The sequence below is a fragment of the Papaver somniferum genome, unplaced genomic scaffold (genome assembly GCF_003573695.1).
Source record: "Papaver somniferum cultivar HN1 unplaced genomic scaffold, ASM357369v1 unplaced-scaffold_79, whole genome shotgun sequence".
In the NCBI taxonomy this organism is placed as follows: Eukaryota; Viridiplantae; Streptophyta; class Magnoliopsida; order Ranunculales; family Papaveraceae; genus Papaver; species Papaver somniferum.
The window spans coordinates 2,447,631-2,465,806 of NW_020650859.1; the positions used below are offsets into that span (position 1 = coordinate 2,447,631).

The 18,176-nt window shown below is 37.0% G+C and overlaps 1 protein-coding gene across 1 annotated transcript; it reads left to right on the top strand.

Moving 5' to 3' along the window:
• The first annotated feature begins 11,095 nt into the window (after positions 1–11,095).
• LOC113344564 (putative receptor like protein 25) lies at positions 11,096–12,435 on the top strand. Its single transcript, XM_026588515.1, has one exon. The coding sequence runs from the start codon at positions 11,726–11,728 to the stop codon at positions 12,410–12,412; it is 687 nt and encodes a 228-aa protein (XP_026444300.1). The 5' UTR covers positions 11,096–11,725; the 3' UTR covers positions 12,413–12,435.
• The last annotated feature ends 5,741 nt before the right edge of the window (positions 12,436–18,176 follow it).

The following is an 18,176-nucleotide window of genomic DNA, read 5'->3' on the forward strand; positions in this document are numbered from 1 at the left end:
GGGATATCTCAAGCCCCAAAAATTATTGTAAGCGACCAAGATTCTTGAGAGAAAACTGTGATGCAAGTTTGTTTTTGAGATCCTGAATAGCAGAATTATTATTGTTGGTGATAATAATATCATCAACATAGAAGAGAACATAAATGGATATTTTATTATTATAAAAAGTAAAAAGGGAATAATCAGCACGAAATTACGTAAAACCTGCAGTAAGTAGAGCAGTGGAAAATTAGGAAAACCACTGGCGAGAAGTCTGCTTAAGGCCATATAAAGATTTATTCAGCTTATAAACACGAGTTTCCCCTTTCTTGTGAAATCCCGGAGGAATCTTCATATAAATATCTTCTAGAAGATCACCCAGTAAAAAAACATTATTAACGTCAAGTTGGTGAAGAGACCAATTATAAATGTCCGCAAGAGATAAAATAACACGAACAGTAACCAACTTGGCTACTGGAGCAAAAGTGTCATGAAAATCAATGCCCTCTTGTTGTGTATAACCTTTAGCAACAAGACGTGCCTTACGACGTTCAATACTACCGTCGGATCGGTATTTGGTTTTAAAAACCCATTTACAGCCAATGGCAGTTTTTCCAGGGGGAAGATCAGATCAGTGAGAGTAAAGGTATTGTTCTCTTCCAAAGCCATATGTTCCTTGAATATGGCAGCACGCCAATCAGGAATTTTAATGGCTTCAGAAAAATTGCGTGGTTCATCATTAGTGAGAATGGATGAGATGAAAGCACGATGATCCGGAGTGAACTGATCAAAAGAAATGTAGTTTGTGAGAGGATAAGGAGTGGTTGACTTACATTGCTCAACTGAGCATATATAGTCCTTTAGATGTGAAGGAGGACAAGGTTCTCGTGTGGAACGACGCAGGACAGCATCAGGCGCAGCCACAGCGGGAGATGGAGCTGCAGCTTGAGTTTCCGTAGGCTCTATGCTGGGCAGAGAAGTTGCCGGAGTATGGATGTGAGACGACGAGTCAGTGGGAGACTGTAGGGACGAGGCAGTAGAGGAAGGAGAATGATCCTGGACAGAACATTCAGCAGGAGAGCGTAGTGGTGAGTCAGGAGAAGGTTCCTGAATAGAACATTCGGAAGGAGGATCAAAAAACGATTGTAGTTCTAAAGGAGAAGGTGAATCGTCATAAAAGGAAGTATCCTGAATGACAGGCCGAAAAGCATCAGGCGTAGAAATTTGTGCATCCTTAAAGGGAAAAATATGTTCATGAAAAATAACATCACGAGATACAAAGGTAGTCTTTGTGGAAAGATCAAGAATAATGTAACCTTTATGATTATGTGGATAACCAAGAAAGACTCCTGGCGTAGCAGGCGGGTCAAATTTATTGGCTATCTTAGTGTTGCGAGCATAGCATAAACAACCAAAAATACGAAGATGACGATAGTTCGATATCGTACCTAATAATACTTCATGAGGAGAGCGTTTAGAAAGCACTGGAGTGGGCATCTTATTGATTAGATAAGCTTCCGTGAGAATGCATTCACCCCAGTAGATGATTGGTAAATTGGCCTGAAAACGGAGGGCCCTAGCAACAGTCAATAGATGACGATGTTTTCGTTCAACGACTCCATTTTGTTGTGGAGTATAAGTACAACTTCGTTGGTGGTGACTACCATTTGCATGAACCCATGCCTGGAAATCACGTGATAAAAATTCAGTGTCGTTGTCCGATTGAATACGTTGTAATATTGGCAACATGGGCAAGGAAGCACCTGTAGAGACAGTATGAAGTTTCATAGAGTACTGAGTCAGAACGTGTCGAGCAAAAAATGTGAGAAATTTTTATGTTTCACTCTTAGTATGCATAAGATAAACCCAAGTACATCCGGAAAAATCATCAACAATGGTGAGAAAATATTTGGCACCAGTCATTGACGGGGTACAAAAAGGTCCCCATATATCGCAATGAATAAGCTCTAAACAACGATGAGAAGAAATACGATTTTTATTAAAAGGTAAACGAGTTTGCTTAGCCCTTGGGCATACATCACAGGAATGGGAAAAACTAGACTTAATATAGTCATAGGAATTACATAGAAAACGAAAACGAGCTAGACTAGGATGTCCAAGTCGGTAATGCCAAGTATCTAAGGACGTCTTATTATTGAAAAGAACTTTAGAAGATGTTGTAGGAGTGCGTAGCTGATAAAGACCAGAGATGAGTTCACCCTGACCAATCACTTTGGTCGTGTGCAGGTCCTGAAAAACGAAAGAGTTTTGTGTAAGAATAACAACACAATTCAGAGAGCGAGTTAATTGGCTCACAGATAATAGATTAAACTTGAAATTTTGAACATGATGAACATTAGAGAGTTTCAAAGTTGGTGAGAAGACCACTTCACCAATATGTTTGACAGTAGACAATGTACCATCAGGAAGTTGCATTTGGATCAGAGTTTTAACAGGATAACAAGAAGTAAAAGAAGACAATGAGGTACAAATATGGTGAGTAGCACCACTGTCAACAAACCAAGGTTCAAAAGAACAAGTATTGAATAACTTACCAGCAAAATTTACCTAGATGAGAGCCAACAGCCGAGAGTATTGTTCAGCGGAGAAAGTAGGCCATCCACAAACCCAAGTTTCCCTTTTGCATTAAGGGCCTTGGTGATTCCCCGTACCCATGATCCATAGTTGTCTCCCTGCAACAAAGGAGAGAACAAGACAGTGGCTGGGTTATCACTAGGATGTATAACATATGGATTAGGAATCCTAGGGTCCAGAGGTGTGGTTTCAGGTGGTGTTTGAACATGGGAGCTCTCTGGAGGTGTTTGAGAGGTTGATTCAACCATTGTGAAAATACATAGTGAAGCGTATGCGGAAGAAATTTTTTTTCCTAGGATGGATCAAGCTGATACAATCAACAAACTAAGAAACTATGAATTAGGGTTAAGTCTCACAACAGTGAGTACTCATTGTTTCTTCATTGAGTATTTATATATGATGATGTACAAGTTACGGGAGAAAGATTCAAAACCTAATCAAAACTAGTAGAACGACTTTATAGGGGAGTTTTAATGATATTCAATAACTAAAAATGCATAAGACTCGGTCTTTACAATGACTGCAGCTGTGTTGCTGAAGACTTGGCTTGTTTGATAACTGCTTGGACTATGCTGGTCCAATGCCAGGATTGTGTGCTGTGGCCGCACACTCCAGGTTACGTCTAATAGATACCGTGCTTCTGATTTCTGCACTTTGTTTTCATTCTGTGTTCGAGGGCATAGCCATTGGAGTTGCAGGTATTCTTCTACTCCATCAACTTTTTATTGATGTCGGCCCCATGTTAGGTAGAGACTTTTGTCATAAATTAGCTGTCTTTGCTTTTTCTTGAGAGGTTGTCATAACTTCATCATGACTGTTAGTTGTTGATTTAATGTCTACAAAGTTCTTTAGTCAAGCACTCCTGTGGTAAACGCGTTTTTGTACGTGTTTATTGGTGCTATTACTTTTCAACGATGGCCATATGGACATTGCAACTGATTATAACCACAAATTTTTCCAGATAATAAAGCAGATGCATGGAGAAGCTTGTGGACTATATCACTTCACAAGGTATTTGCTGCCGTTGCCATGGGAATTGCACTGCTCAGGTTATTACCAGACAGGCCGTTCCTCGCAACAATTGCTTACTCATTTGCATTCGCTATTTCAAGTCCAATTGGAGTAGGCATAGGTATTGGTATTGATGCCACTACACAGGGAAAAGTAGCTGATTGGATCTATGCCATTTCAATGGGTTTTGCAACTGGAATTTTCATCTATGTGGCCATTCACCATCTTATTTCTAAAAGCTACAGACCAGAAACACCTTCTTTCCTCGACACACCGTTTTTTAAGTTTGCTTCGGTGCTTCTAGGCGTGGGAGTGATGGCAGTGGTCATGATCTGGGATTAATATTGATGTTGGTGATTTATTTGTTTTGTTGAATATTGATCAACACTAACTTGAAGAATCTCTGCAACACTTCTAAGATTGCTCATCATTTGCCAACCGCACACCAGAGTATAAAATTAATTTCAGTCTGCCATCAACTGGGGAACACCAATTTATTTACTTTAGAAAATAAAAGACTTACACGTAGCTTATGAACTTTCTCGCACAACAGGCTGAGGAAATGTGCCGGCCTGGTGATTTTTTTTTCTTTTGCTGGTGTCTCGCATTTAAGCAATGTGACAAACTTAACTAATTCACCTCTTTTGTGAAATGTAAAACCTGGTCCTCTCGTAGATTTCTCATTAGTTCAGTCAAACTAACACTTGGTTGTTTAAATCTGACTCAGTGATCTGAATCTGACGTGACTGAGATAAATGTCATACCAATGGGCACATATTTGATTTGACTGAAAATTCTACAACTCGCATGTATTCCCTCTGTTTCTGCAAATAGGCTAATGTGAATAGTGACTGTATTCTTTGATGGAAACTGGGGTAGTAATAATTTTGAATCAGTCAGGCAAATCAGTTGAGTCTGAACAAAGAAAAAAAAAGCACCGTTTTTTTCTTGGGTATTCAAGTAAAATTGGTGCCGGTATTAGTCCAGCCACACTCCCACGGTAATAAAATTCATACTCAAAAAAAAGTATGGAGAAGTTACTGAGTTGCACAATTCAGAAAGCGATAAATGTCCCAACAAAGGCACGAATCTATTTATTTTTTTTTTAAAGAATTTCATTGATGGGGATGATTTTCGAATTTAAGTAACTAATATCATCCCACAATAATTTTAAAGTGAAAGGCATAAATCTAATTAGAACCTAGTTTCTTACAAGAGTAACCATAAGAGATCATAGCCTCCTCCTGCTCCCTCCCCCTCTTAGCAGCAGCTCGTGCCTTCTTATATTCCTCCTCTTCTTTCTGGACCAGCTCCAGCATGCCCATCCTTTCGTCTGCCCACCTTATTGCAAGATCATTATTCTGAATCACCAACAATACATACAAATAATAAGCACTAAAAGTCACAAGCTTGTTAACTGAATTAATTAATAATTACAGTATAAATCAAACTTCAGTTCAAGAAATGCAATTTCCAGCCTCTACATCGTACAATATCTTAATACAAGTATATCGCAAAACCCGGTCATTTTTCATACGGGAGATTTCATACTCCAGCTCCTATAAGATGAGGAAGCAAACCAAAAAAATACACTAATTTTGTAACCGAACATTCTGAAACCAAGAACACGAAGAACATTTCGGTTATCATGAATTTAATTATTCATAATAGAACTCCGAGCTCGGTCGCAAAAAATAGTTTTAACTGAACTCCTCATTGAAAACCAATATATTCTGCTACGTTGGTCCCAAAAAAATCTAAAACTAGTTAGTAACCGAACTCTAACATAATACAAAAAAAAAAAACAATGTAACCGAACTGTGTTGTTTTCCCCATTATGTTGAGTTATGATTTAACCAAACTTTGCCTACTCTGTTCGGTTGGTTCAAAATTTTTTCTAAAACTATTTAGTAACCGAACTTTACCCATATTACAAAAAGGAAAAAAAATTCCAATGTAATCTAACTGTGCTATTTTACCTACTATGTTGAGTTTCAATTTAACCGAACTTGCCCCACTATGTTCGGTTTGTTCGCAAAAGTCTTGACAGACCGAACTCTTCACTAATTGCATACATGTGGAGTTCGATTACACGTGGAGTTCGGTTGGGTTAAAGTTTACGAACTAACCGAACATTACTCTGTAAACCCTATAAATAAAGTTTGGTAACATGTTTGTTTACCGAACGACTAAAAACCTCCTTTAAAGAGCGAGTTCGGTAACCTGCGTGTTTGGAAAAAGTAACCGAACTACACTTTCAGATGAGTTCGGTAACCTGTTCTTCACCTAAGGTAACCGAACAAGCCCAAAATTTACAATTTTTTGAAATTTTGAGTAATTCAACCAACATTATCTGAGTTTGAAGTATGCTTTTATCCCATTTTCTCATCATGATTCTTAATTTGATTAACTGTACTTGTTCTCCATCTTCAGGTTACAGGGGAAGGGTGTTTGGAGATGTGGCTCGGTGGAGACCTAACTAGGTCATTGAATCACTTTTTGCAAGTGCTATGATTCGGAGTCGCCACAAATTGGTTTTTTCCTCTGCACCTTTATGAATTTTTTGGAGACTCCTGACTTAATATCTCCTCAATAACATCTGCACAAAAATCATGAATCCGAGGACTAGAGTCTGAACAAGAAAACATTCATCAAATGACTGATTTCCAAAATAAAATTCACCAATTGATAGTTAATTTGAATTCTTTGGACTTAAGTTTCAATATATTATCAGGGAAAACCCCAAAGTCTTTAACATCACTCGACTTTCGTGGGTTAACATACTATAATTTCAAGTGCTACCACCATAGGCCGTGAGAGCAACTGCCCCCACATTCCCCTTAACATACTACAATTTCCATTTAGCCTTCAAAATTACTAACTGATTAGAAAATTCGTGTTAAACTAGCCCATGTTCACAATCCCTTGAATTCCATGAAAAATCAAACTTAAAAGATGGAGACGGAGGAAGGAATTATTCTTATCGGGAGAGAATAGTAAAGATGCCCCGTTCTGTATTTCAGGATGATTTGTCCCTTCCACAACATCTTACAAACTTTCTATCCCAATTTGTCGGTTTGTTGGAAAATAAATGTGGAAGAAAATGCTCATTAGGATATCCTTCTCATCCAGAAAATAAATGTGTTTGAAGAAAATAAATTGATTTTTGTACCACGGAGATAGAGCAGTACACTGGTAGTTGTCTTGAAAACATAGAAAAAAATCCACCAGGCAACAATGTTAACTTGCTTGCACTTTACTGCTGTCACTCGCTGCGAGTCCAAAATTTATCATTGACAGGAAGACCGTAGCAATTGAAGCGGTTTTCATTAATAATGATTTTGGATACCATAAAACCTCGTTATTTAAGAGGGTTCGAACCCTCAGCTTCTTCACGAGTCAGATAGGATATGATTCCTCACGGGCCATTCGGGTTAAATAATGGAAAACAACAAACAAACGAAGACATTCCTCGTTATCTAAACTAGAGAGAACTAAGACAAGCTACACAGTGTCAGCATTGTTTTTAAGATGAATACCATCCCGATACTGAGTGACGGCATAGTTTTTAAGATGAATACCATGTCGAAACTTGCTATTTCAGACAGATTTTTTCTGTACATTTTTGTCCTCTAACCGGCACGGTTCACTTGGGAATCGACCGTGTCGGCACTACTACCGGCATGCTCGATAATAAATATTTTGTGCCGGTAGTGTACTTACAATTTCAAAATTGGGGGATATTGTGTATCGGCATGGTGAAAGTATGAATACCATGCCGATTTAGTCCCAGTCGGCATGGTATTCATACTTCTAATATGCCGGCACTGAATTTTTCAGGCATAACGATGACGGATTCAATGACAAAAACTAAATTTCAATACATTAATACTTATATATGACAAACGAGAATGCCAACGGCGAATATAAAAATGGAGATATAAAAAAATGCAAACAGAAAAATAAATAAAATCAAACCTAAAAAATGGAGGCTGGGAGTAGGGACTTATTCTTATCAAACCTAAAAAAATCAAACCTAAAAAGATCAAACTTCGGGATGATTTGCGCCACAAACTTTGTATCCCAATTTGTCTGTTTGTTGGAAAATAAACGTGGAAGAAAATGCTCACTAGGATATCCCTCTCTTTACGCAAGAGAATAGTATTTCCGACCCCATGAGTCTGATGATGCATGTTTTCCTCCGTTGACTGCACCTGTAGGTCTTCAAATCAAGCATGTCCACTCGAAATCTCAGATCTTATCTCTAAAAGAAACTTTATCAAACACAAATATCAATCATGGAGACTTTTGTAAATGGACACTAACGTCACTATGATGTTACCTACACAGAAAAATAATTTCATGACTGATTACCCAAGTCAAGCTCTAGACTTGAGATGCTGATGTTAAATACCACTCCACACCAGTGAACATTCTGCACATTTGGTTAGTTTAGCCATGAATTCATTCAATAAGACTACTCAAATGACATCATTTCGTCTCCTTCTCATCAATCTTCATCTTTTGTTCTGTTTATTGATCAGCGTCACTGAATTTCCACTAACCTGTCATGGATGTCATGAACAGGATAGAAGTGCTCTCCTAGAATTCAAATCCTCATTGGAAGACCCTGCAAATCGTTTGGTATCATGGCAAGATAGCTACCAACATCAGAATTGTTGTAATTGGCTCGGAGTTGTATGTTCATATGACTCTTTTCGGGTCATCTCCGTCAGTCTTCGGAACACAGTCTATGTAAATTACCGCAGAGGATATGATGATTCATTCCAATTTAATCCACGAAACACTTCACTAACAGGTAACTTCCCTCCTTCCCTTTTTAGAATTCCTCATCTCGAGTATATTGATCTTGCCTACAACGATTTCCAGGGAACACAAATTCCGCTCCAGCTTTCCAATCTAACAAAACTTTCTCATCTTGATCTCTCCAATTGCGACATTAGTTTATAAATTTCAACACAATTCAATAACCTTTCATCTCTACATTACCTTGATTTATCTTGGAATGTTCGCTTACAACCATCATCTGTAAAATGGGTGAGAGGGTTAGTTAATTTACATGTGTTAAATTGTTGGAGAAAATGAGTTTTAATTAAAAAGATTTTATGGTCTTGGTATGGTTTGATCTAATGACCTAAGGGTCTAAGGATACTCACTCATTTTTGGGTGAATGAAGTGGAACCTTTAGTCCCACATTGTGGAAAACTAAAGAGGAGATCCACTATATAATCATACACTTATGTATGAATTGTAAAACGTGGGTGGAGTGGGGTGTAGCAGTAAGCACTCTTGATGGAACTCACCTATCTGAATGAGGAAGTGGGTCGCTTCCTATGAGAATGGAGCCAATTCTTTAGAGCATCCTGAGAAACAGGATATGTCCAGGGCCAAAATGGACAAAACGGCACGAACTTAGCAACACTTGGAGGATATCATGCGTGGATATTATTTGAACTACACCAAACGCTAGCAGTTCAAGACATCGCGTTCACTGTTTAGCTAGTAGTTCCGGTAACTTCTCACTAAGCACGGTTCAAGACCTCATGGACACCTTTGCCTAAATGGTATTTTTCTTACTCTGATTTTTTCGTTTTCCGATATTTCATTCATGTGGGGGATTGTTGGAGAAAATGAGTTTTAATTAAAAAGATTTTATGGTCTTGGTATGGTTTGATCTAATGACCTAAGGGTCTAAGGATACTCACTCATTTTTGGGTGAATGAAGTGGAACCTTTAGTCCCACATTGTGGAAAACTAAAGAGGAGCTCCACTATATAATCATACACTTATGTATGAATTGTGGAAAAATACATATTTTGACCCATGCGATATACGCGTATACCATGCACCAAGTCCCTTTCCTATTCGGATTTACTTTTTGGAGAATTTTTTCTTTAGGAATTTAATTCCAAAATTATTTTTTAAGAGTTTTATTTGTGGGAAATTCCTTTTACGAGTTTTACTTGTTTTTGAAGAAAACAAAAAACCTAACTTGATTTGCAAGTATCTCATCCTATAAATATGACTCGAAATTCTGTTTTAAAAAAAAAACATAAGCAGCGACTATCTCTAGGTCTACTTTTCTTCTTCTTCTTATATTTTGTGCGGCGTTTTGCTTCCATCCCTGTTGCTGAGTTCAAGAGTGGGTAACTTGCGTTGTGCTAATTCAAGTTATATCGGGCAGTCTTATCCTGGACACATCTTCGCACGTTGGGGTTTAGCATTACTTCAGAGTATACCCGCGAACTAATGTGTTAAGGACAGCTTGTTGAACCTGTGATTCTGCCCTCATCAATTTGTTCGTGGTAGAGTTGTTTGATACTGTTCTTTATATTATTGTTTGATACATCTGACGTTTCTTCAATTGTTGCAAGATTCCAACATAAATTTGAGGGGTATTGATCTACATACATTTTCACAGGAAATTTTGGGTGAGCATATATCTCATCTTTCCAATCTCAGAGATCTTGATATCTCAAATTGCTATATATCTAGCACAACGTTTCCCAATTTTCACAATCTTTCTTTTCTATCTTCTCTTGATATGCATTCTAATGAAGAACTCAATTCCTGAATCCCAGTACAACTTGCGAATTTAACTTCACTTTCTAATCTCGACTTGTCTGGTTGTGATTTACAAGGTTCTGTACCTCATCTTCCTCAGCTGAAAGTGCTCGATGTTAGTGATAATCCTAGTCTTAATCCTGATCTAACTAGGATGTTTCAACATCAGTGGCCTAAGCTTCAAAAACTTGTCATATCAGAAACAAATATAAGCGGATCAATTTCAAATGCACCGATGTTGGTCAGTCTTGATGCTGCTCGTTGTTCAATTCAAGGATCTTTGCCTTCTTGGATCTACAATCTAAAGCTCCTAACCAATCTCGACTTGTCTCGCAATAAATTCCAAGGTCCCATATCAAATTCAATATCCAACCTAAAATTCCTAACCAATCTCGACTTGTCTCGCAATAATTTCCAAGGTCCCATACTAAAATCAATATCCAATCTAAAATTCTTAACGAATCTCGACTTGTCTAGCAATAATTTCCAAGGATCCATACCAAAATCAATATCCAACGTAAAATTCCTAACCGTTCTGAGATTGTCATCCAATAATTTCCAAGGATCCATACCAAAATCAATATCCAGCCTAAAGCTCCTAACCAATCTCGACTTGTCTGACAATAATTTCCAAGGATCCATACCAAAATCAATCTGTGATCTTATTTCTCTTCGAGAACTTGATTTAGGAAGTAATAATATAACAGGAACCATACCGAGTTGCATATCGAATCTTCATAACCTTAGTATTTTTTCTGTCTATAATAACTCAAATGAGGGAAGCGTTTCATTGAAATCTCTGATTAACGATCTGAACCTAACAACCATAGATCTGAGCTCAAATAGGCTAACGGTAGATATAGATCAAAATATCAGTTTGTACTCTAAATTCAAACTAGAGTCTTTGTCTTTGAAATCTTGAAATCTAAAAGGATTCTTCCCTACTTTCATCTGTAAATTGAGTCATCTTAAGGTTTTGGACTTGTCTCATAATAACGTGACAGGAGTTGTTCCTTCTTGTATCTCAGAACTCAAAAATTTCTATTATTTTGATGTATCAAATAATAAACTCAGTGGTTCAATTCCCTCTTCTATATGTTCAAAAAGTTCACGATCTTCTCTTCAAATAATCGACCTCTCTAACAACAGATTCTCAGGGGTTATACCAAGTACCTTCGGGTATTGTAAGAATCTTCAATCACTAAATCTCGGGAGCAATAATCTCATAGGAAATGTTCCAAATGAGATTGAAAAATTAGAATGGTTAAGTATTCTTCAACTGCAGGACAACTATCTCGATGGTACTCCTCTCAACTTCATCAGTAAACTACCTTCGTTGGTAGTTCTTAACTTGGCGAATAACCAATTCGAAGGAAGTATACCCACTGAACTATTTGGTGCACAATACTCTCTCTTAAGTATCATTTCTTTAAGGTCAAACAAGTTCAATGGATCAATCCCTGATGAGATTAATAATTTGAATCAACTGCAAATTTTGGACTTATCGCACAACAATTTCTCCGGACATATTCCTAAGCAATTAGGAGTCTACTGGATGAATTTAACAGACGCATACGAACCTCTTATGAATGTGTATAACATTCAATTGCAGATGGTGATCAATGGTATCATGTTGGAATTTGAAAAAATATACACTTATACCTCGGGATTGGATCTATCATGCAACATGCTTGATGGTAACATTCCAACAGAGATAGGTCGGTTAAGCGAACTTGCAAGGCTCAATTTGTCCCACAATCATTTTTCGGGTAACATACCTGCGAGTATTGGAGATATGTCTAACTTAGCTTCCCTGGACTTAAGTTTCAATAGACTATCCGGGCAAATCCCACAATCGTTAACATCGCTGGACTCTCTTGGGGTTTTTAACCTATCTTACAATGAGTTGAGTGGTCAAATTCCAAAAGGAATTCACTTTAGCACGTTGGGTGGTGATGGCTGGGCTTTTGTTGGGAATACATTATTGTGTGGAGAACCTACAAAGAATGTTTGTGAAGTGGAAGAAGGCGATAACAAAGACGATCAAGAAAATTATCAAGAAGATACAAATGAGAAATTGATATTGTGTAGTATTATTTCTTTAGGGTTTATATTGGGATTTTGGGGTCTATTCTTCGTGATGCTTATAGAAAAGGAAAAATGGTGGTTTCCATATTGGAAATTTATCGATTCTACCGTAGCTGTGATCATAAGATGTATTCAAAGTGATAATACTACCTGATTAATTATATAAAATTGCCAATTACGGTTATTATGGCTGCAATGATTAAGCACCATTTCTCCACTTCATGACGTAGATGACGACCGTGAGTCCCGAGATCACTACAATATGACCCACTATTAGTGCAATGATAAACGCGAGAAGAAGATTAAAAGACCCAAATATCGCAGCACCAATGCTCCCTAATAGAGCATAAAGCCATTCTGCAAAACTGAGTATCACTAGTCTCCATATAGATTTTGTGTATCCTTTGACTCCTTGCGTTTGGGAGATATTGCATTAAGTTGACTTCCCACCATCAGCAACCAAGCCTCGTAACAGAATCATCAACAGCCAATTTATTTCTTCAGCATGACACTCTCACTCATCAACCCAATTCTCCTAATTATGCATTCGGATGAAAATTTAAACTGAACGAGCACATTACCAGAATCTCTCAGTTTCCGAATACATGACCGTGCAATAGCTCCAGCAGAATTATCAACGAACACGTAAAAAAACCACACTCTCGTATACATCTCCAGATTCACCAACAAAACAATAAACTGAAAATCATTTTTCTACACAGAAATCTCCGACTATGAACTAATTCAACACCACTTTAGGGCTTTGGTGAGAGAAACTTAGATATAGCACTCAAACTCTGGTACTCCGTAAGAACAAAAACTTATCTTGACTAAAATTAAAACAGCTGGAAGTGGAGTCATTCGTTAACTTCTTCTTCAGGACACTCGACCTTCATTTCTTCTTCATCTAATTATTTCAGACACGTTCGACAAAGAAACACAGGTCATTCGTTAATGAATGCCTGAAGACCCTAATTTCTACCATTGTTCTTTCTTCCAATGGATTGTTCTCTCTAAATTTATTGCAACCTGTACCTCTCCACAGCATATTTACCCCTTTTGAAGTTTTGCCGTAGTAGACAGTGTAACGACAGAAGCACCTATCATACAGCGAACACAAAAGTAATTTTTGATTCAATTCCCACTCTGTATATGGAATTATTATTCCGCTTCTGTGATGGTTAAAGTCATTTTCTACAATCGTCTTTCTGGTTCACAATTTCTTGTATGATAATTTCAGCAGGAACAGCTGGTTCACTACCTTCTCCATGACAAGCAGGACCACTGAGTTCTCCTAACCCCTATGGATTTCTTTTTCGTTTAAAAGAATTACTACTTCTTGCTATTTCACTAAAACCAAAATCTTGATTAACCCCCTTGTTCTCACCTTGATGATGAGTTTCTTGATCTTGAAGTTTGCTTGATGTTGTTTCAGCAGCACAATGATCAACTATTAAATATTTCCTTATCTCTTTTTGACCTAATCATTGTCTCCAGTTCTTGCTTAGCAGTATTGCTCTCTCTTACCGATTCTTCTTCTCGTGGTGGATTTTGATGAGAACCACTACTAATTCCTTTTTCTTGATGATGATGATGATGAATTTTTTGATTTTGAAGTTTTCTGCGTGTTGCTAATTGAGTTGTTTTTTCATTACCACCATCCTCAGTATCACTACTTACTTCTATGAAATCTATTTTAGCTTTTTCCATTATAATCAAAGGATATCCTCTTTATCAATACTTTCTTCTTCTGTAATTTCAATTGAGAGTTTTGAAACTGTAAATCTTTCAAAGCTTCTTGAATTTCCAGGAACAAAGAAGATTTTCGTTGTTGAAGATGGGTTTCTTCAGAGAAAGATTTTCAGAAAGAGATGAAGAGAATAATGACAATGCAGTGGGATACCTTCATCTTTTATATAGACACTCGTTGGCCGTGACCTGTTTGTATGTTTTCAGCCTGCAAGAAAGTTTCACGGAACTCACCAGCTAGATAATAACCGGCACCGTGTTCTCACTCAGTTGGCACCCTTCACAAAAATAGACTCACACAATCAGATTTAAGACTAAGGACTTACGGGTCAAACAATTCAATGGTGTGTGCGTCATTTCACGTGTGTATTGTGGGAGCACATGAACAAAAGCAAGAACTCAATGGTGCAAGGTCAGAAAAATAGGGATTCCGATCATTAAAATAAGCTCTTCAAAAAACAGAGGCATAAGAAATATAACTATTTCACTTGACCATAGAGTTTGGGGATCAAGGTAGACACTGCCTACCATTAAGCTCCCAATACAAGACAAGTAACCTGCACTTGAAGTAAATAAAAGCAAGGTAATATTATTATTCAACATCTGCAAGAATAACATCTACACCTCCAACAGCAGCAGCACTAACATCATCCACAAGTAAACCATTGTTAACACCTCAAACAGCCCAAAATCCGCACAATATTATAGTTTTGTAAGCCAGGAAAAAGAAAAGAATGATGTTTTTAGGCATACCTAAATCTTTCTAGGCATACAAAACAATAGTCCCATCTTGGGTGACCTTATAAGGGGTATCCTATGGGTAGTTCAATTACCTATATACCTTAATACAAAAATCTAAAATCAGTTTTCTAAAAATCAAAATCAGTTTCCCTTAGCATCTCTTCTTCTTCCTCCTCTAGCCGAACTCTTCCCCTCTCGTGAAAAAAATAATTCATCATCGTGATTAATTATCGATTCGCAAAAATTTGATCGTCGATTAAATTCAACTACATAATGACTCATACAAAGAAAAGTAGGGACTAGGCAAACCGAATCGTCTTACAATCCATCAATTGAAGAAGAAGAAGAACCAATTGAAGATGAAGGTGTAGAAACTGAAAATCAACCACCAATTGAACCAGAAATTGAACCAACTGCATCTCCAACTCCGGAAATGAGGATAAGAAAGTAAGTCTTACAAACCCAATCTCCTATTTGCTGTTTTTCATCGATTAAATCACGGTTACGGTGTTGGGTTCCGCTCAAAATTGAGTTGCGTGTTTAGCCGAACTGTTCTTCACAAAAGCTTCCTGTAAGTGTATATGAACAGTTCGGCATGAAATTTCAAGCCGAACCTAGTCACAAATAAAGATGCATAGGGGTTCGGCGTATTCGATAATAACAATATGTGTCGAACCTAGCACATTTACGAGGTTCGGCTATTACGATATTCACATTGTGTGCCGAACCAATACGAAATTCTTACCCCAACAATTATCAGGAATATAAATGATCAGGTTCGGCTTATATAATACTTATGTAAATAGCCGAACCATGTATTACCAAAAGGTTCGGCGCTTACGATTTTCTCAATATAAGCCGAACCTCACATAATTTTTCTTCCAGATCACACAGGATTAGGTCAGCTCATTATGACATTTTTAAACAAGCCAAACTAGTGGGTTCGGCTCATAATATTATCACTTTCAGCTTGCCGAACTGTTCATGCAAACGATTTTTAAAGGTATGTTCGGCACATACGATTTTCATTATATAAGTCGAACCATTAACATTTTTTATTCCAGAACTCTCAGGAATAGGTTCGGCTTTCCAGGAAATTTTATACAAGCCGAACTAGTGTTTAGCAAATAGGCTGGAAGTGGAAAATATATGTTCGGCGCATACCTAAACAGTTTCAGCTGGCCAAAATGTTCATCAAGGGATCGGTTCGGCTCATAGATGTAAGCCGAACCTCTTCCTGGTTCGCCAAACCTCAATGAAAAAATAAAAACTTTTGATAACTTCGAGCTATAAAAGTAAGATTAAGTATAATATAGAAGTGTACCTGTGTACTTGAAGCATTGGGTTCCTCATCAATGTCTTCATCATATGGATTTGGCTCATAAAAATCATCACCTTGAGTTTGTTCTTGAGTTTGAGTTTGTGTAAAATCATTTTCATAATTCTGAAAATTATTCTGAAAATTTTCCCCCAAAATTTATCATCTACACAAACAAACCTTATAATTCTGAAAACTATCTTAATCATTAAACAAAAATTTTAATCACTAACCCAGATTAGTTAACACTACTACATAAAGGGCAGATTTGTCATTATAAAAATAATCGGTTAAGGGGATTTCTGATTTTGTTATTTGACATCTCTTTTTGTCTTCATTTGGTATGCCTAGAAAGTTTTTGGTATGCCTAAAAACATCCTTCAAAGAAAAATGAGAATCTTGCACCTCCTGTTAGAAGCTCAGGTGAGTTTTTGCACCCCTATTAAAACAGCCCAAGTAGTTTTTGCACCGCTATTAAAGCCCACGTGAATTAAACCTGTTTTTTAGTTTCCCAATAGAAGAAAAAATGTGCCGCATATTACCATGAAAATCTGGTAATTGAAAATGAAGTTAGTTTATCTATCAGACTATCACTGTCGTGATCATATGAAGATTTCTGCACTCAAACGATTGTTTGATGAAGTGACCACACAGTGAGCGTTGATGTGCAGTAACTTTTTATTAACCTTTTTTTTTTTTTTTTTTTGTACAATGTACGTTTTTCTTTGCATCCCCTCTCTAAAAATCCTGGCCCCCCCTGAGAGGTACCACTGCTTTTGAGAAAGCATACGTCCAGAAATCTAATCAAGACGTTTAAGTGTTCGGTAATGATCTATTAATTGATCCATCTCTTGCTTAAAAGTTACATCCATAGCTATCTAACTCAAGTCAGAAGGACTACTTAGCAAACTCAAATCATGTTCATACGACGAACCCTGTTAATCCAGTTTTGTTTCTGTTTACTGATAACAACATATCTTGATGCTGCCCACGAGAATGCGGCAATATAAGTGTGGATACAAGAATACAATATTTCTTAAGGGTTTATTGATTCAGATAAACAAAGAGACGGAAAGAAAAGGTTTCAGGTTCACCAATAGTAAAAATCGTTTTTGCAAACTCAAACCAAAAAGCAAATAATTAGAAAAATCCAATAAAGAACAATTTAAATATATACGATGAACAACAAAAAATCAAACAAGATCTTAAAAAAAATCTTAAACCATTTTTCCAAACCCAAAAAAGGAATATCGTTTTTATCCGGTATTCTAATCTACAAGGGACGAAACAGGGTTTACACTATCAACTGCAATCGAAATAGAAATCCTATAAATCAGTGAACCAATAGCTAACAAGAAACAATGAAATAATAAACGAATGAAGAAGCCGGAGAAAAATAAAAAGTAAGGGGAAGAAGAATTAGGAGAGAATGAGAGAAATGGGTTAGATTTTTTCTCCACGAAAATATTCTTTTTTTTTTCCTTTTTTTTTTAAGATGGCATAAAATTTGTTAATTTTTGGGAGAAAAAAGAGAGTTTCCTTTCGTTCAAGGGATTGGATTTTGTAGCAAAATTAGAGGAGAGAGAAAAAATAAAGAGTTGGTGATGTTCACTTCTAATATAAGAGGAGGTTTGTTCTCGTTTGAGAGATACGGTTTCGAAACAAAATAAAGAAGAGAAAAAAATAGAGAGGATGATGGTGTTCACCTTCAATCTAAAGATATGTTTTCTTTTTATGCAAAAGGGGTCTTATATGACTTGGAATTTTAAAATATTAGATTTAAGCTGCAACTGGAACATATATTTTTTTTTGGGGATTTTTAACAAACTGCCACACTTGCAAATCCCGATTCAAGAAAGTGTCACCGTTTTTTCAGAGTTTATTAAATGCCACAACCGTTAGTTTTTCCGTCAGGACCCACACACTTGGTCTTTTTCGCTGACTCGGTCAAAATAATCTGTCGCGATTTACATATTTACCCTTGAAAACCCTATTATAATAGTCATGGGTTCACCATCTTTCCCCGTTAGTTCTTTCTTCTTCCTCTTTCCCCTGTTCTTCTCTTCTCGTGTTTCCGTGAGAAGATTTTGTGATTATGATATCAGAAACT

Excerpts from the sequence above, each read along its gene's own strand:
- LOC113344564 (XM_026588515.1), top strand. The coding sequence starts at position 11,726 with ATGAATTTAACAGACGCATACGAACCTCTTATGAATGTGTATAACATT.